This window comes from Oreochromis niloticus, linkage group LG23 (assembly GCF_001858045.2).
Source record: "Oreochromis niloticus isolate F11D_XX linkage group LG23, O_niloticus_UMD_NMBU, whole genome shotgun sequence".
In the NCBI taxonomy this organism is placed as follows: Eukaryota; Metazoa; Chordata; class Actinopteri; order Cichliformes; family Cichlidae; genus Oreochromis; species Oreochromis niloticus.
Window position 1 is genome coordinate 27,821,793 of NC_031986.2, and position 26,677 is coordinate 27,848,469.

At 42.7% G+C, this 26,677-nt stretch overlaps 3 protein-coding genes across 6 annotated transcripts in view; 1 reads left to right on the top strand and 2 right to left on the bottom strand.

Moving 5' to 3' along the window:
- Positions 1-3,644: 3,644 nt before the first annotated feature.
- LOC109201565 (macrophage mannose receptor 1-like) overlaps positions 3,645-26,677 on the bottom strand; it is a 37,262-nt gene continuing 14,229 nt past the window's right edge. Inside the window, exons 2-5 of one of the 4 annotated variants that reach the window (XM_025903460.1) lie at positions 9,240-9,291; positions 5,273-5,580; positions 4,603-4,889; positions 3,645-4,508 (exon numbers count right to left, since the gene is read on the bottom strand). In XM_025903460.1, coding sequence (XP_025759245.1) covers positions 4,320-4,508; positions 4,603-4,889; positions 5,273-5,546 — 750 coding nt within the window. In that variant the 5' untranslated portion in view covers positions 5,547-5,580; positions 9,240-9,291 and the 3' untranslated portion in view covers positions 3,645-4,319. Of the gene's footprint in view, positions 4,509-4,602; positions 4,890-5,272; positions 6,070-9,239; positions 9,429-26,677 lie in introns of those variants that run through there. The other 3 variants (XM_025903459.1, XM_019357334.2, XM_025903458.1) reach the window with 3 other exon arrangements.
- LOC109201558 (zinc finger BED domain-containing protein 1-like) lies at positions 10,112-12,361 on the bottom strand. The gene is made up of 2 exons (XM_019357322.2): positions 11,170-12,361; positions 10,112-11,006 (listed from the first exon to the last, which is right to left on the bottom strand). Exons 1-2 carry the CDS (start codon positions 12,234-12,236, stop codon positions 10,907-10,909), a joined length of 1,167 nt encoding a protein of 388 aa, XP_019212867.1. The 5' UTR covers positions 12,237-12,361; the 3' UTR covers positions 10,112-10,906.
- On the top strand, positions 14,645-16,948 carry LOC112843921 (uncharacterized). Its single transcript, XM_025903276.1, has 3 exons — positions 14,645-14,861; positions 15,082-16,111; positions 16,556-16,948. The coding sequence occupies exons 1-3, from the start codon at positions 14,776-14,778 to the stop codon at positions 16,946-16,948; spliced, it is 1,509 nt and encodes a 502-aa protein (XP_025759061.1). The 5' UTR covers positions 14,645-14,775.

Sequence of the window (26,677 nt, forward strand, 5' to 3'; positions counted from 1 at the left end):
CTTTACACATTCTTGGCATTCTCTCAATGACCTTCATAAGGTCGTCACTTGAAATGGTTTTCCAACAATCTCAAGTGGAACCAAAGATCTGGACTCATCAAACCATGCACAGATTTCCACGGGTCTAATTTCCATTACTTGTGTTTCTTGGCCCCAAAAAATGCTTTTTGGGGACACATTCAAAGTTTTAGCAAATTTTTGGACCAACTGACCTAGTTCTTATAAGTAATGATGGACTGTTGTTTGTCTTTACTTAGCTGATTGGTTCTTGCATATTATGAATTCTAACCGTTGTCAAATAGGGCTGGCAGCTGTGTACCAACCCGACATCTCCATAACACAACTGATGGTCCCAACACCATTAAGAAAATTCCACAAATGACCCCTGACAAGGAACACCTGTGATATGAAAACCATTTCAGGTGACTACATCATGGAGCTCACTGAGAGAAGGCCAAGGGTTTGCAGCGCTGTCAACAAAGCAAAGGGTGGCTACTTTCAGGAATCTAAAATATAAAACGTATTTATCAGTTTTTTCTTTGCTACAGAATTCCAAACATCTTGCTTCATATTTGATGTCTTCAGTTTGTATCTACAATGAAGAAAGTAGTAAAAATAAAGAAATAAGAAGGTAGAAGAATATTAGCGCCGGCTTTGCACGTCCATGAGCGTGAATGTGCACGTGTACTACCCTCCAGAACTACCAGCTTTGCTCGTTCATTTAACCCTCAGCCCTGTCTCCTCCTAGTGGGTGTGTTTTAAGCTGAGTTGATTTTTTTTTTCTGTCATTCTGTTGATTTTCTGATGTCATTAAGCTCGTTCTCCTGTTGCCTGACCCAGTTTCAGCCAAGCTTTATATTTACCTCAAGAAGACTTTGGTATGCAGAGGAATTCATAGTCGAATTAATGACTGCAAGATGCAGCAAACTGCAAAAACTTCTTCTTTTAGCGGTGGTCCCAATTCCAGATAATCAGTTAGTCAGGAGAATTTGATTACCTGGCTTTCCCTCTTAATTCCTGTGTACGTAGTTAGAATGTACTTCTCGAATTCTTTTTTTTTTTTTTTGCCTGCCCCGTTTGGCTCTTTTGCCATCAGAATTATTGTCTAAAGGTGAAGAAAGATGCCCAACGGATTTACTTTACCAAATGGACCATCCCAGCCTTCCCATAATGGTCTATTTGATTCACCTTTTATTGTTTATTTTATTTTCACTTGCTGAATACGGGACAAACTTGACTGGGGGAAAGAAAGGGGAGAAAGAAAGAGGGAAAGAAAAACAGCCGGGAAGAGGGACGGGGATAAAGGGCAAAAAACAAAAACCAACAGAATAAGCAGACAAAAAATACATATATCGATCACCTGTTGAGAAAGAAAAAAGAAAACAAGCAGAAGAAAATGAGAGTAATAGAATAAACAACATCACGATGATCTATGGGAATATGACTGTAAATACTAAATATTAAACATTATTGTGCAGCACGTAAGATCGACAGCGCACAGTGTGCTTTAAGGTAGGAGCCAAAAAGGGTGTCGTTTGTGTGTGTGATCACCTGTGTGTACACCTGTGAGCATGGACGCGCTTGTTTTTAAAAGGTTCCTTCATGTAATGATCTGCTAGAGGGTGTGGGGGGGCCACTCCCCCGTCCTCCAGGGCATGAAGCAGGTATGGAGGAGATCAAAACTCCAGACATCCAGAGGCCCCCAGAACACAAGAGACCAAGTAAGACCAACAGAGGGGCAGCCGCGCCACTATCCCAGAAAGAGCTGAGGAGAGTCCCAGATGAGGGGTCACTCAGCAGCCGCGGAGCAGAAGCCAGGGGGGGTTGCAGTGACGTGCCCGTGAGCTCCGCCGGCAGCCAGCTGTGCCTGAGTGACCGAGCCCCAGGCCGAGAGGCCGAGGGCACCCCACCCCCGAAGTGGCCCGAGCGAGCCCCAGGCTCCAGGCCCCGATAAGCAGCCACCAAGGAGTGAGCCGATGTGTACCTGGACGCCCATCCCGGGACACAAAGAACCATCAACGCACCGATGTCTGAGGGCATCCGCCACCGGCAGGGGAAGTGGTGGGGGGAGATAGGCCTCCAAACCTTGGGGGGCCTGAGATGTCCCCAGAGAGGTGGCGTCTGATACCCAACCTGACATATAGACACAGACATACAGGCACACACAGATACAAACATCCATTCCCACCCTCATGCTCTCATAAGCAATTACTCCACACTCAACCAACGTGGAGACAGACATAAAGAGACGCTGTACACACAATCACACTCCCCAAGCGTACTCTAAGAACCGGGTCTGGGTACCCTTGCCCCTGGAGGGGGAAACTGCACCCAGACCCAGGTGGTGTTACCTTTTTCCCTGCGGTGGGGAGAAGCAGACCGCCCCGACTCCGCAGCAGCAGGGAGGCCCCACATTCCAGACCCCAGTCGGACAGCCAACTCCTCCTCCTAGCCCCTCCGCTCCAGCAGGCCGCAGAGAACGGTGGTGTGAGAAGACTCCAAACCTCCCTCCACCCGCTCATATGTAGTGTTGATGTATGTGTGTTCTAAGGTGCATTTAAAACCCAGGAGGGCATGGAGCTACCTGCCAGAGAGCAGCAGGTAAGCGCATAGCCCCTCCTGCTAGCCCTCAATGCCTACGTGTATTTAAAATTGGGAGGTGGGCAACGACGCCAGGGGTGAGGTGTACACCCTGATGGTAATTTGGAGTCCGTGTTGCGTGCCCACCCCCAAGATCCTATATGTATGTGTTATGAGAGTGTGAGTAATGTGAATGTCTAAGTTGTGAGATAAAATTAAGGCACAGGCAGCCAGAAGGGGACAGAGGGGGGGGATGCCTCCTCTGCACCCTGGTGACACACCCTTACCCCAATGCCCAGCATGTGTGGGTTGGCTAAGAAGTAGTGCTGAAAGTTAGGTAGTTCTAATCCTTCTTTATCCTTGTTCTTTTGTAGTGTTTTTAAGCTTATACGTGGGGGCTTATTTTTCCAAAGGAACTTGGACATGTATGAATCTAGAGATCTGAACCAATCTTGTGGCGATTTAGTTGGGATCATTGAGAATAAATAATTTATTTTTGGTAAGACCATCATTTTTATAGCGGCAACCCTTCCCATGAGTGATATGGGTAGACATTTCCACCTAGCCAGATCACCTTCTACTATCTTTAAAAGTGGGATATGGTTTAATTTAGTTAGATCTGCAAGCTTGGGAAAAACATTAATACCTAAATATTTTATATTTCCCGATTGCAGTGGAGTACAAGAGGATTTATGGAAGGAGCAATTAATCGGAAGGACTGTAGATTTTGACCAGTTAATTGAGTAATCTGATATTCTTGCAAAAGAGTTTATCAATTCAATCACCCCAGAGATATTGGTTTGTGAATTTTGGAGAAAGAGTAACACATCATCCGCATAAAGGCTGATTTTATGTTCCACGTTCTTGCATTTTATGCCCTTAATTACTGAATTCTGTCTAATTGCTGCTGCTAGTGGTTCAATAAAAATTGCAAACAGTGAAGGGGAGAGTGGGCATCCCTGCCTGGTGCCCCTCAGGAGACAGAAGCTGGAGGATGTCTGGTCATTTGTTCTGATACAAGCTGTTGGGGAATTATATAATATTTGTAACCAGTTAATGAAAGAGGATCCAAAACCAAATTTTACTTTTACTCGAATTCTGTAAAACATTGTCTTTCCAGAAGGAATACAACATGGCCTGTTTTAGGATGCAAAAAAAGCCTCATAGCAGTGAAAGTTACCATATGGTTCCCTCACCACTGCTTATAAAGACAAAAATAATTGCTTAACTGCACATTACTCTTTAATATCTTTATTGACTTGAGACAACTTTTAAATTATTTATAGTCCAGCATTTACTTGACATGTCACACAACTACATTAGGAAAGTAACACATATAGCAAGACATTATATATGATTTTTCTGGTTTACATTAATCTACTGTCATCGTATAATCTAACAGTATGAAAACACTTCCATCACTATTTCTCACCTTTTCAATGTACTGACTATATTGACTGATATCTTTGTAACATACATCATGAATGAAGGTACGATTACTCTAACTCAAAAACTTTTGGCTGGTAGTGTAAAGTGTTGGTCATGTTCCCAGGTTCTTGGAATTTCTAATTTTGGACTCACTCATGAACCTGAATAACGGTTCATTTTTATTTAATCCTGCTTGTCTGTGGAGTCTGCTTTGGATTATTTCTCCTGTTTACTTTGACACACATGTATCTAAGTGTCATAAGATGGAAAGTTAAGTACAGATATATCAAATTTTTACTTAAGTACAGTACTTAATTAATTTTGGAACAGATAAAGTTCCTTTTCTGCCGGCAGTTTCTTATGCCGTAGGGTGCAGTACCGTTCTTCTTGAGGACGCCACAGAGGCCCTCGGTTGGGCATTTTGGGATATCCTCATATTGCATTTCTTCTCCACCCACCCACAGCCACTCACCAGCCAGGTTACACAGGCCTGTCCACACCTGCCAACAGTAAACAAAGAGAAACAAACAAAGTTACAATAAGTACGATTATGAGTCTTTCACCAACACAAATGCATGCAGAAAACTGCCCGACCTCATCAGTGGTAGCCTCTTGTGCGGTCTTTTGTGCAGTGGTGTAGTCATTTGGAGTGATCAGGGTAACCAAGTCATGGCGGTGGTTCCAGTATGAAGAGGCTGGATCTTCTGTGACCACTCCATCCAGAGACCTGCAGTGTCCTAATGCCTCCTCCCATGTTTTATTCTCCTTCACCAGAATCAGCTCTTCCTCATAACATAGGAAGTTTATTTTTTCATCACACTTCTTGCTTTCCCATTTTCCGTCGCTTTTTCTGTTCACACAGTTTTCATCATTTTTTGGTGCTGCAAGAAGTCGAAGCACAATAGAGAAAAAAGACTGGGATGGATTTCAGAGATTTTCTAAAGGTCTATTTTTATCTAGATTCAGTATCAAATCATTTTACCAGTACAGTGTTTATGTGTTTAACAAACCCTCCTTGCTGAAGTTGCAGCTGAAAGAGTTGGTTTGAGACATCATGAAACTCAGTACAGTCAACACTGTGGTGGAAAACACTGCTCCACACTGTAAATCTGATCCTTTCTCACCACTTAAATTGTTGAATGCTCAAAATGTCTCAAATCGATTTCAGGTCACAATGCAAATGAGTTTGGTATAATTACCAGTAAGTTTGATCTTGTAAGCCAGGTAATATCTAAGGAGTAAAAAACATAGTATCGGAATTTACCGCCATCCCACGGTGTGAATATGGCTATTTCGCCTCCTCTGGACCATTTCCATGGACTTGTTGCATCCTTCCGGGACAAACCGATCCATCCAGAGTACTGTAAAGCTTTATTTTCTTCTGCAGTTCTCACTCGGACCAAGTCAGTGTGGTTCTCCCTGCAGAATGCTTCTGCCTCTGCCCAGGTATACTTGTAAGGGTCATTATAAAATTTGATGTCCAGCAGATGTCCACACACGGGGAAAAGAATGAGCAGGAGGGCAACGTGTTTCCTCATTGTTTTTTTCACAGGAGAAAACTGGACAAAAAGCCTGCACAGACAGGACACAGAGCAAAAACTTTATAGTGAGTAAGAGCAGCGTCTGCTGTGTCCACATAATGCTCTACTGATAAATGCTGGGAACAATAAACCCTTCATTAAACACAACTAGAGTAAATTGCACAGATATAGGTGCTTGTGTGTTTATAGAAATCAATAAAACATTTCAAATTTCAAGTGAAATCATATAAATAAAATGTCCTATTATTTAAAAAGAAAAGAACACAAAACAATAGAAAAACCAATTTAAATGAATTGTTGTAATGACATTTACAAAATAAGTGTTAGGTTAAGGCTGTGTGCAGGCAGGAGTGGTGGTAAGGAGGACCCAAAGTGCAGACTCTCGGAGGCAAAAAGGTGAACTCAAAAAACAGCTTTAATGCTGAACTCAAAGTAACAAACTTCCAAAGTGCAAAATAAACTCAGGCAAGCAGACAGAAACACACAGCATAGTAAACGGTAGATCGCGACAGAGAGCACAGGAAAACAAAGGGCTTAAATACACAGAGGGAGCAATCAGGGAATGGGCAACAGGAGGGAAACACAGCTGGGGCAAATCAGGACTAACGAGACAAGGAGAGCAAAACCAGATACACTAACATGGGACATGGACTTTCAAAGTAAGACAGGAAACATAACACAGACTCACAGGCAGGCATTATAACAAAGGGAACAAAGACGTGGGACCAGGGCAGACAGACACTGACTGGACGTGGGGATACAGCAAACAGGGGAGACAGCAACTCAGAATCACAGACAGAAAACCAGAACACTAAAACTCTAACAGAACCCACCCAGAGAACCTAAACTAAGAATAATCCAAAAACCCAAAAAGCAAAACTAGAATATAATGAAATAACAAACTCAAAGAACCAAAACACAAACCACTGGGTCGATGACCCAGGGATCCTAACAATAAGAGTGCGAGTGAGATCAAACTAAATAGTGAGATAGCTATTGCTTTTTGTTCTTCTTTGGGAGAGCATACACTGTGTTCAGTGTCTTAATGTATGATCCCTTTGTCACGTTCCTGGGTCATTGTACCCAGCGTATTGAGTTTTAGTTTATTTTGATGTTTAAAGAGCATTAAGAGTGTAGACCAGTCTAAATGGATCTTTGATGACATAAATAGCATTTTGGCTATTTCAGGTTAATTCCTCTATAAACGGCTGTTTCAAAAATGTAGATGTAATAACTCTTTAGCAATTAAGTGTCATGATCTGTCTTGGTTCCCCGTCTCGTAAGTTAGACTATGTTCAGCAGTGTTCCCACCTATGGTCTATTCCTTCGTTTGCCTTGTGCTTTTAATGTCTGCCTCTTCCTCTGCTGGTTGTCGTGATCTCCCTGAATGCTGTGTTTTCTGCTAGTCTGTCTGTTTAGTAGTGGTGGGCGGATCGATCCAAATATCGATAGTATCGATACCAAGTCGGCATCGGTATCGGATCGATACTTGCCTGGTGAGATCGATTTTTTACTTTGAGTTGTGCTTGTTTACAATGCTGTGCTTTCGGCAAAGACGAAACACCCAGGTCGCTGGTCTCGCTGCTCCTGTGTCAGCGAAGAGCAGGCACACTTTGCTCCCCCTTCCCCCCCTCTTATGTTTTGGTGCTGCGCTGTCACGTGACGTCATTTAGACACTTTGGGGGTTGTTAAGTTGTTTACATATTAATTATATTTTTACCAGTTGTTTTTGTTGTTGAGAATTTTAATTGTAATTTTTGTATTATAGTTTATCAACAGTATTTGTTTTAATTTGTTTAGTGGTTTGCGTGCACTTAAGATTTAAAAAAAGAAAAAGAAAAGATCGCCACCATGGCAGACCCGATGGCATTTTCATGCTTCGCAGCATCATTTATTCTTACAGTAATCACACAGTTGCTGTAACAGTACATTCAACGGCTGCAGCTCTCCCGCTGCCAGCCATACACATCACCACCACCACACCTGCAGCGGCATCGCAGAACACGCCCCCCCACCCACATACCCCCATCGCCCGCTTCAGTCCGGGGAGCCATCCAGCCGAACCTACTCCCCACTCCGCAAGCAGGCGAGGGAATCGGCCCGGACCATCGGCGCCCCATGTCCCAGCCCAGCGACGGGGAAGTGTCCACTCTGGCGGTCGCCCGCGCCTCCAGCGGAAGCCCCGGAGCTGGTCTGGTGGCCACCCATGTGGCAAGCAGTGGCGGAGCAGCAGGCGTGGAAGTGAGCCGGGGCTCACGGCAGCTGGGCAGGCAGACGGCACGGAGGACCATGCAGCATGCCGGTGGCTTCTGTTGGAGGAGGCTGGAGCAGACAGCACGCCGCCCTCGGGCGTGGCAGGACCCCGCGCACCTCGACCTCCGTCTCCAGCTTGGCAGGTCCCGCTGGCGCGCCAGCCTCCTGCTCACCCCGAGCCATGCACTGTCCACCCTTACAGTAATCACACGGTTGCTGTAACAGTACATTCAACGGCTGCAGCTCTCCTGCTGCCAGCCGTACACATCACCACAAAAAGCAACAACAGCACAAGCAGCTCACAGGTTTTTAGCCGGCGAGGCATGATAGTAGATGCCGTGAATGTGAGTCCATCTCACCTGTAGTGGCAACGCAGACCACAACCCGCCACAATAATAAAGCATTTTTTTAATTTAATTATAAACTTTGTCCTAATTATATCCTGGGTTTTAACTATTTATGAATAAAAAAGGAAACATCACATAAAAACACTGAAGGTCATGAAAAATAATTACGATTTAGCAATTCAATGACGCATCCACCTTATTTATTGAAAAGTATCGGTATCGGTATTGGTATCAGCGATACTTGCCCGTATTTACTTGGTATCGGATCGATACCAAAATATGAGTATCGCACACCACTACTGTTTAGTTTAAAGTGTTTTCCCAGTTTTAGTTTATAATTAATAATTCCAGCAATAAAGCTGTGTTTTCAGTTTAGTTTGGATTTTGGGTCCATTCCTGCCTGCCTTTAAAAAAGCTGTTATGACACCAAGTACTTTCAGACACTACAGTGACTGTGGTCCAGTTTATACAGGAATACTTCTTTAATAAGCTACCTTTTTTAATTATTTTTTTTATCTATACTTGTTCCTATATCTATGTGACAGTGTAATTAATCATGGTTTTCAATCACTGACATGAAAACAGGAGTTAAACCAATTCAGTTCTCTTTCAGTTGAGCTGTGTTTATTACCACTTTGCTCACTACATATTTTGTCAGCTATAAATGTTACTACTGTTAGCTGTCAGTCAGTTCAAAACATTACAACAAAATCAAAATCAGACAAAGAAGTAATGTGTTAATCTAAGACTCAGATGGTTGTTTTAGTGCTTTTTAGTCACTTGACACTATGACAGACTATTGTTCTATATTTTAAAGAAGCTAGAAGTAAACTCACTTCACCATAATTGTTTTAGGAAATTGCTCTCAAATGACTAAAGAAAAATTAGAGAATGAGTTGTACATGAATACATGCTAGTCTCAGGAAGCTAAACTGCTTTTAATATACAGCTTCAGCAGATTAAAACTGAAATCAGCCCAACTGATAAAGTCCACAACTTACGTGGATATCACAATGTTTTCTCTTCATCTCTTTATAAATTTAAGTCTCTGCCATTCATTCATCAGACCTGTTTGTACAGCAGCACTTACCTTGGTAGATGTTAGCAGGGAAGCTTTGAAATTCACTCTGGTTATGATCCCTCTATATCAAGTCTGAAAAGACACCAGTGGTGATTCAGAGTTCCATTCAAAACCTGCCATCTATGTCCCAACTAAATTGATGGATAGCTCTAGCCTGGCTTCCCAAAGTCATTTAAATCCGAAGCAAAGCAGCAGCATTCAAATACACTCTATTTTGGATATTTACTTAGTCCCTTCCTAGAGCCTTCCGGGATCATGTACATGTAAACAACCACACCCTACTGACAGGAAGCTGTCGAAGGTGAGGATTTTTGTGTTTGAGTGATGTGCCTTAAAATCTTTATTTTTAACTTTAGTGTAAGAACATTGTTTTAATATTTGTCTTTGTGCAATATATGCACAACATATTTAACATATTTTCAATTGTTTAACCTTCATACATACATATATATATATATATATATATATATATATATATATATATATATATATATATATATATATATATATATATATATATATATATTATATATTATTTATATATAATTATATAAATATATCATATATAAATATATGATATATATATATTTGTTTAACCGATATCTATCTATATACATATATATATACACATATACATATACATATATACATATACATATATATACATACATATACATATATAAATATATTAGTGCTGTCAATAGATTAAAAAAAATAACTAACTAATCTCACAATTTTCTGTTATTAATTGCGATTAATCGCAATTACTTGATTAATAGCCTGGCTCCAATTACATTTTTTCAACTTTATATTTTAAGATTGTAACAGACATTTATGCAACACAATGAAGTAAATGCAGAATAAACACAAAGAATGTATGCTGAAATTCAAAGAGAATTTTAATAGTTTTCATCAATCTTTAACACAGTGAAAACTTACAAAACACCTTTAAGGCCATCAACAGTGACCGAACCCAGGCCTACAGGTTAAAGTGAATATAACAATAAAGGGTGCACAAAACTCAGTATTTAAAACACAAAAAGACACAGCTGAAAACCCGGAATGTTGAACATTTTTCACTTTAAAGGAGCAATCTGGCTTAGTCCTTCTTTGCACTCAGCCAGTTACTGAGGCAGACTATTCTGTTTACATTGTCTGATGACAAAGAAGCACGCTTCTTTTGAATGATGTGACCTGAGAGTGAGAATAATCTCTCACAAGGCACTGTGGTCGCAGGGGTTGACAGGTACTTGCGTGCAATAGGTGCCAGCCTGGCATGTGCTCCTTCTCTCTTTAACCACCACTGTAGTGGACACTCTCCTATGTCAATTTTGGGCTCTGCTTTGTACAGATTCAGACAGCAGTCTATAGCATCTTCCTCTTCCTCTGTATCTGAATCAGGAGAACCCAGCAAGGAGATGGACATCTTGCTCTTCTTTGGTGAGGGTTCCTGTGTTGTCTGAGCAGATGGTTGGTGTGCATCCGTCTCTGCCATCAGAAGGTCATGTACTGATGCCCACACCTCTCTTCTTTCATCTTTGGAAAGGCATTTAAGGTCTTTAAACCTGGGATCAAGGGCAGTAGCGATCTTCAGCCATGTGAGATTGCTGCTGTCCCTCCGCTGAGCTAGGTCTGTGGTAAAAACCTTCTTAAACCTCAAAACATAGACTGGGTCATCATCTGAGGGCTCCATAATCCTGAACAAATGACACAAGGCTGGCAACACCATGGAACAGGAGACATACCGCTCTCCCCCCCAGCAGTTCGGTAACATATCTGTAATAGAAAGATCAAGTCTGTATTTTTCTATTAATCACACAGAGACAAACATAAATACCACATATGAAAATACACAGAGAGGTGGAGGTGGAGAACATACTTGAAAACAAAGCTAGAACACAAAGATAGACACACAATCATGAGAAACAAAATGATTTACCTGCAAGGTTCAAGTAGTTCCTCCAGCTTTTGCAGTCTGTCAAGCTCCTGGTCAGTCAACATGGTCACCTTGCTGTTTTGTTGAGTCAGGATGGTGGTCAGCCCAGATTTGTTTCTCTGGATCCGCTTGATCATCTCTAGGGTGGAGTTCCATCTTGTTGGAACGTCCTGAACAAGCGGTTCTGTTTGATGTCCATGTGCAGCTTGCTGTGCCTTTAATTCCTGAGCGTTTGCTGGACTATGCTTAAAATGTCCAACAATCTTGCGACATTTGGCCAGAGCCCTTTCAAATGCGCTGTCATTAAGAGAAACTGTGACCGTTCTTTGCAGAATGTGGGCCATGCAGGGCATGTGTTCAAATGGAAGTAGTCTGGCGGCTGCAACCATGTTACGAGCACTGTCGGTGCCAAGCGTGGTTACCTTGTTCTTGATTTCCCATTCGTTTGCAACATTCAGAAAATGGTCAGCACACGCCTCAGCATAGTGTCTCTCTTCAGTTTTACTCACTGTTAGTGCAAACGATTGCATAGTCCAGTCGTTATCAATAAAATGCGCCATGACCCCCAAGTAATTATCATTGTTCACCGAAGTCCAGTGGTCTCCGGTGAGAGCGATGTTCCTTACTTGCACAAGCTTGCTGCACTGCTGAGCCCTCTGGTCCCCATACAAAGTGTGCAGTCTCGACACAATGGTTCCTCTCGAGGGCAGATTGTAACACTCATCTCCTGATGCAGCGCGAATGACTTCTCTCAGTCCATCATCTTCTACTATGCTAACTGGTCGGCAGTTTTTAGCTATCCAAACAACCAAGGAATTGGTTAATTTTTCTCTCACATTTTTTGTTATTCGTCCACGAGCACCATACTCCTGAAGCGTAGACTGGCGAGGTCCCGTAGAGGTGGATTCAGTTGGGTGTTTTGCTCTCAGGTGATACGCCAGTGATGAACTGCTTCTGTGGTACTTGAATTCAGCTTTGCAAATTGTGCATCTTACTCTCGTTTTGTCCAACAAGCCATCAGGCAATTTCTTAAAGAGAAACTTTCCACCCAAAAGTCCACCCTCGTCCATGCTTACGTGTGTTAGCTAAATAGCAGCATGGTGTCACTTCTTCTTCTTCTAATCATTTCTGTCAGGCCAAACGCCAGCATAGCACACTGTTGCCCCCCCCCCCCGAGGTGCTCATGCGTTTAAAGGTCTTAGATTACAGGAAATTGATAAAAAAAAAAAATCAGCGTTACATTTTTTTAACGCGTTAAACATTTCGCATTGATCTTAACAATTAACGCGATAATTTTGACAGCACTATAAATTACACAATGAACTTATTTTCGCGGTAATTTCAGCCTGTTTCTTTCTCCTTTTAATAGCCATTAATTTTCCTTCTTCACTGGCAATTTTTCTGACATTAAACTTCAACCATTCCCATTTACTAGTAGAAGAAAAATCCTCCATTGCTTTTACCTCTCCTATTAAGGATTTAATTTTTATACAAAAAGATGAGCTTCTTAAGAGGTTACTGTTAAACTTCCAGTGAGAATTCTTCGGTCCTGATGATCTATTATCCGGGGAGATTGAAAGTGTTATGGCACAATGGTCAGTAACAGGGGAGTGGAGAATCTTACAGTTGGATGATAGGGGGAAAAGACTACCAGTTATTAAGCAATAATCTAGTCTTGAGCGTTGAGAGCGCTCAGAATTACTCCAGGTGTAATGCAGTTTTTCTGGGTTTAACTTAAGCCAGATATCGATTAGGTTGAGGTTGCAGGAGAAATCCATTATTATTTGGTTAAAATGAGAAGAGTCATATTTAGTTGGAAATCTATCCTGTTTTTCATCTGGTACCATATTAAAGTCACCTGCAACAACGACTTTTTCAATTGAATAAATGATCTTCCATTCTTCTATAATTTTTTTCAAATCAGAAATTAATTTCCGATTTTTAGCTCTATTGTTGAACCCATAAACATTTACTAAAATGTACTTAGTATCATCCAGCTCTATGTTAACCATTAACCAATGACCTTCCTTATCACCTTTATGATCAATAACTCTTCCATTAAAACGATGTAGAAAAATAGCCACTCCTGCTGAATGATAGGTACAATGAGATAAATAAATATCACCGCTTCCCCACTGCTTTCTCCAAAACATATGATCATCTTTACTACTGTGTGTCTCTTGAAAAAAAAAAACAATTAGTGTTAGGCTGTTCCTTACAAAAAAGAAAAACCGCTTTACGCTTTATGTTATTTCTTAAACCTCGAACATTTAAAGAAAATATTGAAAGAACCATTGAATAAAGCTTGAGAGTGCTTTAATAACTAGAGTAGGGCAATGGAACGTTTTACCTCCTATTAACTAATAAACCCAGTCAAATTTAAGGACCATTGAGCAAGTTACCGGCTTAAATTTAGTTGAACAGTTATACCTTCATATCTAGGTCGTTATAAAGTTCTTTCATTCTTTGATTTGACGACCATCGATGACAGCATATCCTTTCTTCAGGAAAGCTTTGAGCCCTCTGCTCCTTGCCTCCTCCACCCTTGGCCACAGACGTTTGTGGGCTTCGCTGTCTTCCTTACAAAAGTCCTCTCTAAACCGAATCTTCATCTCCTTGCAGAACTTCGCCTCCTTGGACATCTTCCACACTAGGTCTCGAACAGTTCTCATGGCAAACTGTATGACGATCAGCCTGGGTTTGTCACCGACTCGTCCCTTCTGACCCAGCTGATGCACTGTATCCACTGTGTTGTACAGCTGCTCGGCGTTCGCAGGAATTCCCTCTCGGGAACGCCAGTTAGCAGCAAAGACCATCTCCGTTTGTATCTAGCATGCTCCAGACACATTTCACGAAGAGCCTCGTTTTCTTTTTTCAGCGTCGCCATCTGCGTTTTAATACGTTTCACATCTTCCACCACAGATTTAACAGCTTCCGTATTAGCATCCACGGACTCCTTTACTTTTCTTACAGCGTCGGTGTTTTCTTGCAGCTGGAATTCATAACTCTTTAAATGTTCACTTTGGGTGTCGAATTTACATACCAGTTTTTGGATAGCGTTGAGGAGAACTGTGTTCGAAACTTCGTTTTGTGTCTGTGATTCGTTAGCCTTCATTTTTTTAGGATTTGGACTTTTAACCGGTGTGTGGTGACGATCAGCTTGCGGTTTGTCTTGTGATAAGTCATACTGCTGTTCCATCCATTCAATATCTTCTTCGTCGCACGCCTGCCGAAGAGCCGCTAGGTGGTAGCCATGGTCTTTGTTAATGTTAGCCATTTCGCCGCTTCGGAGAAGGTGGCCGAAAATGACGGAGAGAAACACAGGGAAGAAGTTTTTGAGTTTTAGAAATGAAGTATAACTAGTCTGCTTCTAATTCCGGTTTACTTGATTGCGGTCAAGACATAAAGGAGGTTCTTTTCAAGAAAAGCCTCGGAGCCCACTCAAGTTGAACCGCTCACTCCGCCATCTTCCCAAAATCCGAGGATGAGCGCTTCAGTACCGAGCCCACCGCCCTTTTTGCAACATGTGGGTGAGCCGCCGATACAGTTTATGACGTGGCGCAAATTCTTTGAGAATTACATGCTAGTGATAAATGCTACGGGAGATGCATGGCTGGAGGCAAGACGACGAGCCGTCTTATTACATTGCTTGGGACCAGAGGGACAACGACTGTTCTACACACTGCCGAATCAAGGTACAACGTTTGCTGACGCCATGACTGCGCTTGAAAACCACTTTGTCCCTAAAGTGAATGTAGTGGCATGCAGGCACACATTCAGACAGCGAGTTCAGCGGGCTGATGAAACTGTGACCCAGTATGTTGCCGCCCTCAGAGCGTTAGCTGCGCCATGTGGTTTTGGAATAATGGAGGGTGAGATGATTCGGGATCAACTTGTTGCTAATGCTAATCTCAGTGTTGTTAAAGATAAATTGCTGCTGGAGGAGGACCTTACATTGGACAAGGCAGTTACTATTGCATGTCAGGTGGAGGCTGCGGTCAAGAATGCTACACTCCTCTCTGCTGCGCCCACGGCCCAGACTGCTGCAGTACAAGCTGTGGAGGTGAAGGACGCACGTCTTCGGGGAAAAAGAGGAGCGCGACCAGCTCAAGCTCAGGGACCTACATCTAAAGAATGGCACAAAAAGGCAAGTCATAAAGAGCAACAGCGTCATTGTTTCAGATGTGGATCCGAGAAACACCTGGCTAATGATAAAAACTGTCCAGCAGCAAAAGTAAAATGTGATAAATGCAACAAAAAAGGGCACTTCGCCAGAGTTTGTAAATCAGCTGTAGCAGTGGTCAGGGAAGTAGTTGTTCCTGAGTTTACAGTTTTATGTGTTGATGATCACAAACTGATGACTGCAGCATGTGATAAGATTACATGCAAAATGAACATTGAAACACCACAGGGAAACTCTCAGGTTCTGGAGTTTATTGTGGATACAGGAGCTTCAGTATCTATCCTTCCAGAAGCCATCTACAAAGAACATTTTGCACCCTGTGCTTTGACTGAACCGAAAGTTAAGCTTGTCACTTATGCAAAAGGTGACTTGCCTGTCATTGGCTGCCTACAGGCTTCAGTGAGGGTTGCAAACAATGACAGAAAAGTGCCAGGATCATTCTTCATAGTTAAAGATGGATCACCTTTGCTGGGGTTGGACTTAATTAAAGCACTTAACATTGATATCATTGCTGGAAAAGTCATCAACAAAGGAGAGGATCCTGCAAGAGGATCACTAGCCAGTAAACAAACATGCACGGTGAATAACATTGATTCTTCTTCTTCCCATCATCTCGGAGCTGTTAAAGGGTTCATCCACAAAGTTCAAGTGAACAAGACAGTACAGCCAGTTCGTCAAAAACTGCGGCGTCTACCACTCAGCATACGTGAGGAGGTGTCAGCTGAATTGAAACGTCTACTCCAAGCAGGCATCATCGAACCAGTGGATGCCGCTGAACGATTTAAACATTTGTGCTCTTCAAATTACACACGCAGTAAGACAAGCCACAAAAAACACTGGAGTCAACGCCAATAGGTTGTGTTCAGGCGCAGCACTTAAAGTTTTACAGACATGAGCTGGGACAATTTTTCTAATCCTCTAATGGTTGGAAGAAAAAGTAAGGGAGACTTAAGACTTTGTGTGGATCTGCGTGAACCTAACAAGAGTGTGATCATGGACTGTTACCCTCTTCCTCACATGGAGGATTTGTTCGCAGAGCTGGCTGGGGCTACACATTTTAGCCAGATTGATTTAAGTTCAGCTTATCACCAACTGCCTCTTCACCCTGATAGCCGAAGCCTCACAGCATTCATAACCCATGAAGGACTCTTCCAGTTTACCCGAGTCCCATTTGGACTTGCTTGAGCTCCTTCTGCCTTCCAAAAGATAATGCAAACAGTCCTAAGAGACCAGACAGGAGTACAGAATTACTTGGATGACATAATAGTGTATGGACATTCCAGAGAAGAGCATGATGAACGGTTACAGGCTGTCCTCCAACGCCTGAAGGATGCCGGTCTGCAGATCAACTTCAACAAAAGTTCATTTGGACAGACATCTATTCCGTTCTTGGGACACGTCATTTCTAAGGATGGCCTGAGCCCCAGCCCAGACCACCTGACTAGCATCACCAAAGCTCCTGCACCAAAGGACATGGCTGCTCTTCGTTCCTTCTTAGGCTTGACTTCGTGGTTCAGCAAATTTCTACCAAACTATGCAATTGTGGTTGAACCACTCCGTGAGCTACTTCGGACAAGTCAGACGGCTGAACTTCAATAGACTGATACAGCAAATGAAAGCTTCAACAAACTGAAGGAAATGCTACTAAAAAGTCCAGCACTGGCAATCTTCAACCCAAATCTGCCAACATTCATCACCACGGATGCCTCAGATTATGGTCTTAGAGCTGTCCTGACCCAGTTGAACTCAAACAATGAGGAACGGGTTGTTGCTTTTGGTTCCCGCACCCTGTCCCCAGCCGAGAGGAAATATTCAACAATTGAAAAAGAAGCTCTTGCCTGCGTATGGGCCGTCGAAAGACGGAGGACGTTGTGAGGTAGTCGGACACGAACGTCAAGGAAGGTGGTAGGGAAGCAGACTAGGCAGGCATTTCAGATTTCCAAGGTGAGCAATTTATTTACAGTGAACTTAATATAATGTAACTTAACAAAACTTCCCCCCAAATCAATTCAATTAACAAAACTCAACATAACATGGCTCTGGTAACACAGCTCACCTCTCCTCTCTCTTGCATCTGGTAGAGACTAGCTTTAAATAGGGCCATCAATTTCCCTCCAATTGCCCAGCCAGTACCACTCACTCAACTGAGGGATGTAAAACTCTACACAAATGATTTAAAAACACAAAACCTCTACACACATCTAATATGCACATTTACACAACTAAATGGCAATATTAACAAAAGGAAAAACATTCAACAAATTCCTTTAAACCGTAACACAAACAAAAGGAAGCATCTCTATGGAAAAAGAAACCCCTCCCCTTAGTTTGACCTGCTGATGTCATGTGTGACATCATCAGGATTTTAAAATGAGGAAATGCCAGGCGGGCGTTTCCCCACACCTGACCCTCATGAAAACTGAAAAGACAAACAAAGTAAGTATGAACAAATGACTTAATCTGTAACATAATAAAATATAAAGAAACATAACTTAGTATTTGTCTTAATTTGCAGAATGTTTGATTTGCCGGCAAGAGAACGCTTACACAAACAAACCCGGGATAGTGAGTGAAGCAATGTTACTTGACAAATAGCAAATCATAGCAAATACATAGAAACAGAATAATGTGTACAATGTGCAAAATAAAGTAAACACATATGGGACAAATGGAGAGCTTTACAACTGCTCCTCCACTTTGTCACCCCCCCCCCTTAAGGCACTCACTCCTCCATGGAACGAGACAGAAAATCAGCCACTACATTCTTATGCCCTGGTCTATACTGGATCCTGAAACGAAATGGCTGTAGGGACAGATACCATCTAGTGATTCTAGCATTAGAGTCTTTCATTCTGTTCATCCATTGTAATGCACGATGGTCAGTCTCCAAAACAAACTCATCACCCATTAGATAGTACTTTAATGTATCCAAAGCCCATTTTATTGCCAGTGCCTCTTTCTCAATAGTGGAATATTTCATTTCCCTAGGAAAGAGCTTACGGCTTATATACACCACTGGTCGTTTATTCTCACCCTCACCCTACAGCAACACTGCTCCAAGTCCTTCTCCGGAAGCATCTGTCTGCAACGTGAATGGCTGGGTAAAATCCGGGCACTGCAAAACAGGTTGACTACACAAACAGTTTTTAAGATCAACAAAAGCAGCATCACACTCGGCAGTCCATTTAACCTTTGTGGGGCTGGATTTACGAGTAAGGTCACTAAGGACCGCTGCCCTGGCAGAGAAGTTGGGGATGAAGCGGCGATACCACCCCGCCAGACCCAAAAAGGATTTCACTTTTCGTTTGGTTGTAGGAGGTGGGTAGGCACTCAGAGCTTCAATCTTTGACACCTGAGGGCGGATGACCCCACCCCCGATGACGTAACCCAAGTACTCCACCTCAGACTTAGCAATGTGACATTTGTGTGCATTTATGACAAGTCCAGCTCTCTTAATCCGTTGGAAGACATCAGAAAGGTGCTCAACATGATCCTCCCATGTTTCACTAAACACCACAATGTCATCAATGTATGCTGCGGCGTACCCATCTGCACTTCTCAAAACTTCGTCCACCAACCTCTGAAATGTGGCTGGTGCACCGTGCAGACCAAAAGGCATTGTTCTAAAACGGTAAAGTCCGCTGGGAACTCTAAAAGTTGTCAAATCTTTCGAAGACTCAGTCAAAGGTACTTGCCAGCAGCCCTTGCAAAGGTCTAGTGTTGTAAGATACTTAGCGTTCCCTAAGCGCTCAATCAGTTCCTCTACTCTTGGCATCGGATAAGCATCAAAAGCGGAAACAGCATTGAGTTTAGAGAAATCCACACAAAATCTCTGTTTAGAGTCATTTTTCTTCGGCATTAGCACCACTGGACTACACCACTCACCTCTAGATGGCTCAATGACTCCCATATCAAGCATGTCCTCCACCTCTTGTTTTAATGCTGGCATCAGCTTTGCAGGAACCCGTGAGGTGGTGTCCCTAATAGGTTTTTGATTGGGACAGTGGAGTCGTATCTCATGTTGGATGAGATTGGTGCAACCTGGTTTGGTGCTAAAAAGATCAGCAGGCATAATTGCTTTCAACTCTTTCTGTTGTTCGGAAGTAAGATGACTCACATCAGGAACTGGCTGTTGACCTGCTGGAGAAGGAAAGAATAGCTCCCGTGGTTCCTCCTCTTCGACCACGGCTCGGGCCCAACACTCTAGCGAAGATGCCGGTCGATCAAACCATTCTTTCAACAAATTTACATGAAATATTTGATGCTTCTTGCGACGCTCAGGCATGTGTAGTTCATAGGTAACTGGACCCACTTTCCTACTGATCGCATACGGTCCCTGCCACTTGGCAAGGAGACTGTTTTCAGATGATGGAAGAAGCAGCAAAACCTTTTGTCCCTCTTGAAAAATCCTCCTTCGAGCTGCCTTGTCATAACTCTGCTTCTGACGTTGTTGGATACCAACCAGATAAGTACTGGCCAGCTCTTGGAGCTCCTCAAGCTTATCTCTCATTTTCAGTACGTATGAAAGGACATTGCATTGTTTTCTGGGATTTGGAGCCTCCCAAGCCTCTTTCAACACATCAAGGGGACCCCGGACAGCGTGGCCATACAAGAGCTGGAAAGGAGAAAACCCTGTGGAAGCTTGAGGTACCTCTCTATAGGCAAATAGCAAGAAAGGAAGCCACTGGTCCCAATCTGCTCCTGTATCTTTCACAAACTTCCTCAACATAGCTTTAAGGGTTTTGTTGAAACGTTCAACAAGGCCATCTGTTTGTGGGTGGTAGGGAGTTGTCTTAATACCTTTGATCCCCAGCAATCTATAGATTTCTCTCATGAAGTTAGATGTAAAGTTGGACCCTTGATCAGTAATGATTTCTTTTGGGATGCCTACCCTCGAGAACATTTGTATTAAGCAGTTGGCAATCTGACGAGCTTTAACCTTTTTTAAGGGGAAAGCCTCGGGATATCTTGTAGCGTAGTCACACACTACCAAAATATACCTGTGCCCTGCACTGCTCCTCTCTAATGGGCCTATGATGTCCATCGCAACACGGGAGAATGGAGTGTCTATAACTGGCATAGGGATCAGGGGAGCCCTCTCACCTTTCCTTCCTGGTGCTGTTAACTGACACTCTGGACAAGACTTGCAAAACTGAACAGTGTCTGTAAACTGCTGTGGCCAGTAAAATCTAGATGACATCCGAGAGAATGTTTTGGCTTGGCCCAGGTGTCCTGCCCAAGGGACTGAGTGAGCTAACTGCAGTACTGTGGATCTTAAACTCGTAGGCACAACCAACTGGTCTCCCACCCTACTGCGGCGATATAATAGGTCACCCTTTAGGAAAAATAGCTCCCTGCCTCTCTCAGTGACCTCTGTGGCGTTTGTGACACTTTTTGAAAACAGGGGAGCTAAAGATGGATCCTCTCTTTGAAGCTGAGCTATTTCACCAGGTACGACTGGTAATTCGTCACATTGTGGCACTGGAACTGGTTCAGTGAACTTTGTCCCTCTCACCTTAGCCTGTCGCCTCAGGGCTCTGCTCTTTCTTATGCGACCCTGACTTGATCCTTCAAAATCAGGAACATCACTGTTAGCGAATGGAAATTCACTCCAACCTAAACCTTCTTCTGCGTGATGCTTATGTTTTGACCTGGTGACGGCTACCATGGACCCAGCTGTAACACTTGGGTTGATTTCCTCTCCCCTGGCTATCAGATCTCGCAAAATGGGAAGATCACGACCCAACACAACCTGATATGGCAGTTTACTCATAACTCCCACTGAAAGTAAATACAGTTTGCCGTCAATCTGAATATTAATGTTGGCAATCGGGTAATCCACATCATTACCGTGAACACACCAAACTTTTACCTTGCCGCAAAACGAAGCATCCCTGGGAAGACATTCCTGCCTAACCAAGGCAGGAATGTCCTGAATCCAGAAGAGCCACACATGGCTTTTCCTCAATAAAAACGCATATGGTGCGCTCATGCTGAGAAGAGGGCGCTAAAGACTCAACTTCATCTTCCCGACCTTCGACACCCCTTGAAGAAAAGCACATATATGTGTTACTGACAGTCTGACTTGGACAATCTGCCCTGGACAATCTGCCCTAAAGTGACCCGTTTGACCACAAGAGTGACACACTAAAGGCCCACGTTGCTTGATTTCCCTAGCCCGACTACTAGTGGAATTATGGGGGCCCTGCCTGAAATTCCTTGTTTTTTGACTGTTCCCACTCTCAGTCCTACCCACTATTACTGGGGCTAATGGTTTGGGACTTGCATAGTTCTTTAATGGCCGACGGGCTGCAAGAAAAGCGTCAGCCAGCTCTGCTGCTTGCTTAGACGTGGTTGGGTTATGCTCCTTTATCCACGTGCGCAGTTCAGGATTGAGAACTCTCAGGAACTGCTCTAAAACAATGACATCGCCAATTTCATCTTTGGACTTTTCTTTTGGACCTATCCACTTATCATATAGTTCTTTCAAGCATGTCCTTAACTCTTTAGGTGTCTCACCATCGCCCAATGTAGTGGAGCGAAATCTCAGTCTGTAAGTCTCTGCACATATTTCAGACTTTTCGAGAACTGCTTTCTTCACCTTTACATAGTCCATAATCTCATCAATGTCCATGGCTATGAAAGCAGCTTGTGCCTTACCAGTGAGAAGTGGAGCAAGATGTAGTGCCCAGTCCTCGTGTGGCCACTGGCACCCACTTGCGATCCTCTCAAAAGTTGTTAGGTAATGCTCAATGTCTTCGTCCTCGTTAAAAGGCTGCATTTTAGGCCCTTTCCAAGCTGGTGGTCTTGTTAAGGAGGCAGACTGAGTTGCTGTTGTGGCCTCCATGACGTTAGATTGTAGCTGAGGCATTGCTGGATGCTCCGCAGTAGGCCTCAAACGCGTCTCTGTGCCAGCTGTTGCACCTTCCAACAGCAGCTGGTGCTCTCGACGTTCTGATTGCACTTCCTGCTGGAGCTGAGTGAACTGGTGCTGAATTTTCCGCCAGCGATCTTCCTGCCGCTGCTTCTCCAGTTCCCATCGGGCCTCTCTGTCACCTCATAAAACCACGCAGGAGATTAGAAAGTTCAGCAAGGTTATGCAGTTCAGTACCTTGCTCTTGCTCTGCTTCTTCTAGCTGATTGAGCACTGGAGGCTCCTCACTTGCAGAGTCCATTGGCGCTTGGTGCTTTTTTGGTCTTGCCCCTTTCTGCATTGCTGCTACCTACTGGCCTGGAGCCACTGCTGCCACCATTTGTGAGGTAGTCGGACACGAACGTCAAGGAAGGTGGTAGGGAAGCAGACTAGGCAGGCATTTCAGATTTCCAAGGTGAGCAATTTATTTACAGTGAACTTAATATAATGTAACTTAACAAAACTTCCCCCCAAATCAATTCAATTAACAAAACTCAACATAACATGGCTCTGGTAACACAGCTCACCTCTCCTCTCTCTTGCATCTGGTAGAGACTAGCTTTAAATAGGGCCATCAATTTCCCTCCAATTGCCCAGCCAGTACCACTCACTCAACTGAGGGATGTAAAACTCTACACAAATGATTTAAAAACAAAACTCTACACACTTCTAATATGCACATTTACACAACTAAATGGCAATATTAACAAAAGGAAAAACATTCAACAAATTCCTTTAAACCGTAACACAAACAAAAGGAAGCATCTCTATGGAAAAAGAAACCCCTCCCCTTAGTTTGACCTGCTGATGTCATGTGTGACATCATCAGGATTTTAAAATGAGGAAATGCCAGGCGGGCGTTTCCCCACACCTGACCCTCATGAAAACTGAAAAGACAAACAAAGTAAGTATGAACAAATGACTTAATCTGTAACATAATAAAATATAAAGAAACATAACTTAGTATTTGTCTTAATTTGCAGAATGTTTGATTTGCCGGCAAGAGAACGCTTACACAAACAAACCTGGGATAGTGAGTGAAGCAATGTTACCTGACAAATAGCAAATCATAGCAAATACATAGAAACAGAATAATGTGTACAATGTGCAAAATAAAGTAAACACATATGGGACAAATGGAGAGCTTTACAACTGCTCCTCCACTTTGTCACAGACGTACATTTGGGGACGCAGATTTACTCTGAGAACTGATCACCAGGCCCTCACCACCCTGTTAAGTACTAAGGGGATGAACAGAGCTGGCATGAGGATTGCATGTTGGTCAGCCAGACTGATGTGTTTCCAGTATGACTTAGAGTACCGTCCAGGAAGCCAAAATGTTGTAGCTGACTGTATGTCCCGTGTTCCCCTGCATACCACAAACACAAGTGTAGACTCTGAACAGGACTTAATCACAGAGATTGCTGAAATTTCTCCTCAGCTAACAGCGCTTCCACTGGCTGACTTCAAGGCAGAATGTGAAGACTGTCCTGAATTAACAAAACTAAGACAGATCATTCTTTCGGGCTGGCCGAAAGTAAGCAAATCCTTACCAGATGATGTCAAACCCTACTTCCTGGTCCGACATGAACTGGCAGCAGAGTCACCGGTGATATTTAGAGGAACACGGCTGATCGTTCCCAAATCTCTGCGTGGGAATGTAGTGCACCTAGCCCATGAAGGACATCAAGGCATGGTCCGAATCAAACAACGCCTGAGAGATCTATATTGGTGGCCAAACATGGATGAGCTGGTCCACGAAATATTGTCCACATGCATAACCTGCCAATCATGTGACAAGACAGCAGCTGTTTCACCTGCACCATTACAACCCATCAAATTCCCAGAGGGTCCGTTTCAACATGTTGCTGTCGACATTGTTGGTCCGTTTGAACAAGGAACCTATGACTGCAGGTTTGCCATCACACTAGTTGACTATTTCAGTAAGTGGCCTGAAGTCGCATTCACACCAAACGCCTCAACTGCGACAGTGATTGCATTCCTGACTTCTATTTTCGCCCGTGAAGGAAACCCTTATGAAATTACGACTGATAATGGTCCGCAGTTCACCTCAGCTGCTTTTGCTGAGTTTCTCGCTGAAAGGGGCATAACACACATCAGGACAAGCGTCTATCATCCCCAAGCAAATGGATGTGTGGAGCGCTTTAATAGAGTACTGAAGGACTCCATACAGACAGCACAAGCTTCTCAGCGACCATGGAAAACTGTGGTTACAGAACTGCTTCAAAATTATCGAGCGACTCCCCATGCTACAACCGGTGAGTCCCCTTTCCAGCTCCTCAGAGGAAGAGCCATGCGGACTAAACTCAACATCCTGCCACCACCGAAGGATGCTGGACAATATGACCACATCAGATCCAAAGTGACATTGACACAGAAAAGAAGTGCACTTTATACAGACAGAAAGAGAGGTGCTAAACCTACTAAAGTGACTGTGGGTGCTTCAGTGAGAGTACGAAAGCCATTCCAGGTGGGAAAAGGAGAGCCACAATACACCAAGCCGCTGGAGGTACAGCAGCAGACGGGTGAGAGTTCTTTCGTCCTCAGCGATGGGAGAAGATGGAATGCAGCGCGTCTCTCACTCGTCCCACAGAACTCAAAACACACACAAAGAGCTGATACAGAGGCGGAAAACATCAGCTCAGCACAGACAGCTACACATCCCACTCTGCAGAGGGACAGACAACCACCAAGATGGACTAAAGACTTTGTTATGAAGTAGTTCAGAGGTAACAACAAAGGAGAAATATGCAGATGTGAGAAATGACTGTGAATGGAAAGTGCATTTGAGTTTCATTACCTATCTTTAATTCAAGCTGTAACTTCTGATAAGCTGAGAAGAATGCAGATGTTTTGTTCCTTTTGATTCAGGGTTGATCCGGGGTACAAGTTACTTTGCCATTACAGTTCTTTTATCAGGATATGTAAAACTGTTCTGAAGTTACTGATTGCCTCAAAAGTAAAAGGCTGTTGAATGTTTCATGTTGTGCTGCAAGGGAGAGAGTATTATTTGAGAAAAGGGGGAGATGTTGTGTTTACAAGGTTCTATAATAAAAGAAGCAAATTAGTACATGTTGTTACCCTGTCAGACCAGGGGTAACGCTAATGAGGCTGGGTAAGAGAGAGGAGAGAAGAAGAAAGTAGAGAGAGTTAACAAAGATTTTTTTTTTCAAAACCTTTATTTAAACATCAGTACAATACAAAATGGAATTAAACAGTACCACAATAATGGTGTTGTACTTACAAAAGAATTGTATACCATAGACAAACAAATACAAGAACAGTATTCAGAACCAACAATATACATATGCTAGGGGGAAAGTAACTGATCAAGCCAAAGAATAAAGTGATTGAAAGATCTTGATTTTTTCACAAACACCAATAGTTTTTATAGCTTTTGGGTTAGTGGAGTTCTTAATTGAATTAAGATACTGTACAAGTTCAAAGGAGAATACATAAAAAGAGGGATGTCTTCCTAAATATTTGGACTTGTGAATATGAAATTTAGCCATTAAAATTAACAAGTTAATCATATATCTATTATCAAAGTTGAATTGTCTTTGGTTTTTGTGTAGACCAAATAAAACATATTTCCAAAACAGTACAAATCCTTTAAATACATTTTCTGAGATAAAAACACGTAAACTCTGCCAAAAATCTTGTACAAGGTTACAAAACCAAAAAAGATGTATAGTAGATTCCTTGGAAGCTTTACAAAAGCTACAGCTTGTATCAATGTCTAAACTGAATTTGCTTTGAAGATAATCTTTAGAAGGATAAATTCTGTGTATTAATGTATAAGAAATATCTTTGATTTTGTTGGTAATTAAAAACTGATTAGGGAGTCTCCAAACTTCGTTCCACATAATACCATCTGACAGCCGGTTCCAGAAAAAAATTACATATGGTACTGTGGTTATACTACTCTGAAATAAAGCTCTGATCGATTTATTGTTGTTTTTAGATTGCTTAGAAAAGCAAATCTTGCCAACAAGAGTTTGTATGGGAGATGCCAACGGCCTGTGGAATGAAGTGATATTAGGTTGATTCTTAAACAGCATACAAACCCCTGATGGTATTGATCCAAATACTTTTGTATAATCATGACGATTTATAGCTAAATTGAAATGTAAACAAAATTCTTCATAGGAGAAAAGCGTACCATTCAAATCAAATAATTGGTTGACTAAAACAATGTTATTCCTAAACCAACTATCTAAGAAGAGAGATTTTCTTTTAAATAAAATATCCTTGTTATTCCAGATATAATAACTGTGTGGACTAAAGTTATGCTTGTAAATGAGAGTCCATGCTAAAAAAGCTTGACGATGAAAAGCGGAGATTTTTAAAGGGATTTTATCAATATCAAAATTACAAGTAAGGAAAAATTCAGT

Coding starts and splice junctions, on each gene's coding strand:
- LOC109201558 (XM_019357322.2), bottom strand. CDS start 12,236: ATGGACGAGGGTGGACTTTTGGGTGGAAAGTTTCTCTTTAAGAAATTG. Junction 11,007..11,169: donor GAACTACTTGAACCTTGCAG/GTAAATCATTTT, acceptor TTTCTATTACAG/ATATGTTACCGAACTGCTGG.
- LOC112843921 (XM_025903276.1), top strand. CDS start 14,776: ATGGCTGGAGGCAAGACGACGAGCCGTCTTATTACATTGCTTGGGACC. Junction 14,862..15,081: donor CTACACACTGCCGAATCAAG/GTACAACGTTTG, acceptor TGCTAATCTCAG/TGTTGTTAAAGATAAATTGC. Junction 16,112..16,555: donor AAGCAGGCATCATCGAACCA/GTGGATGCCGCT, acceptor GCCTTCCAAAAG/ATAATGCAAACAGTCCTAAG.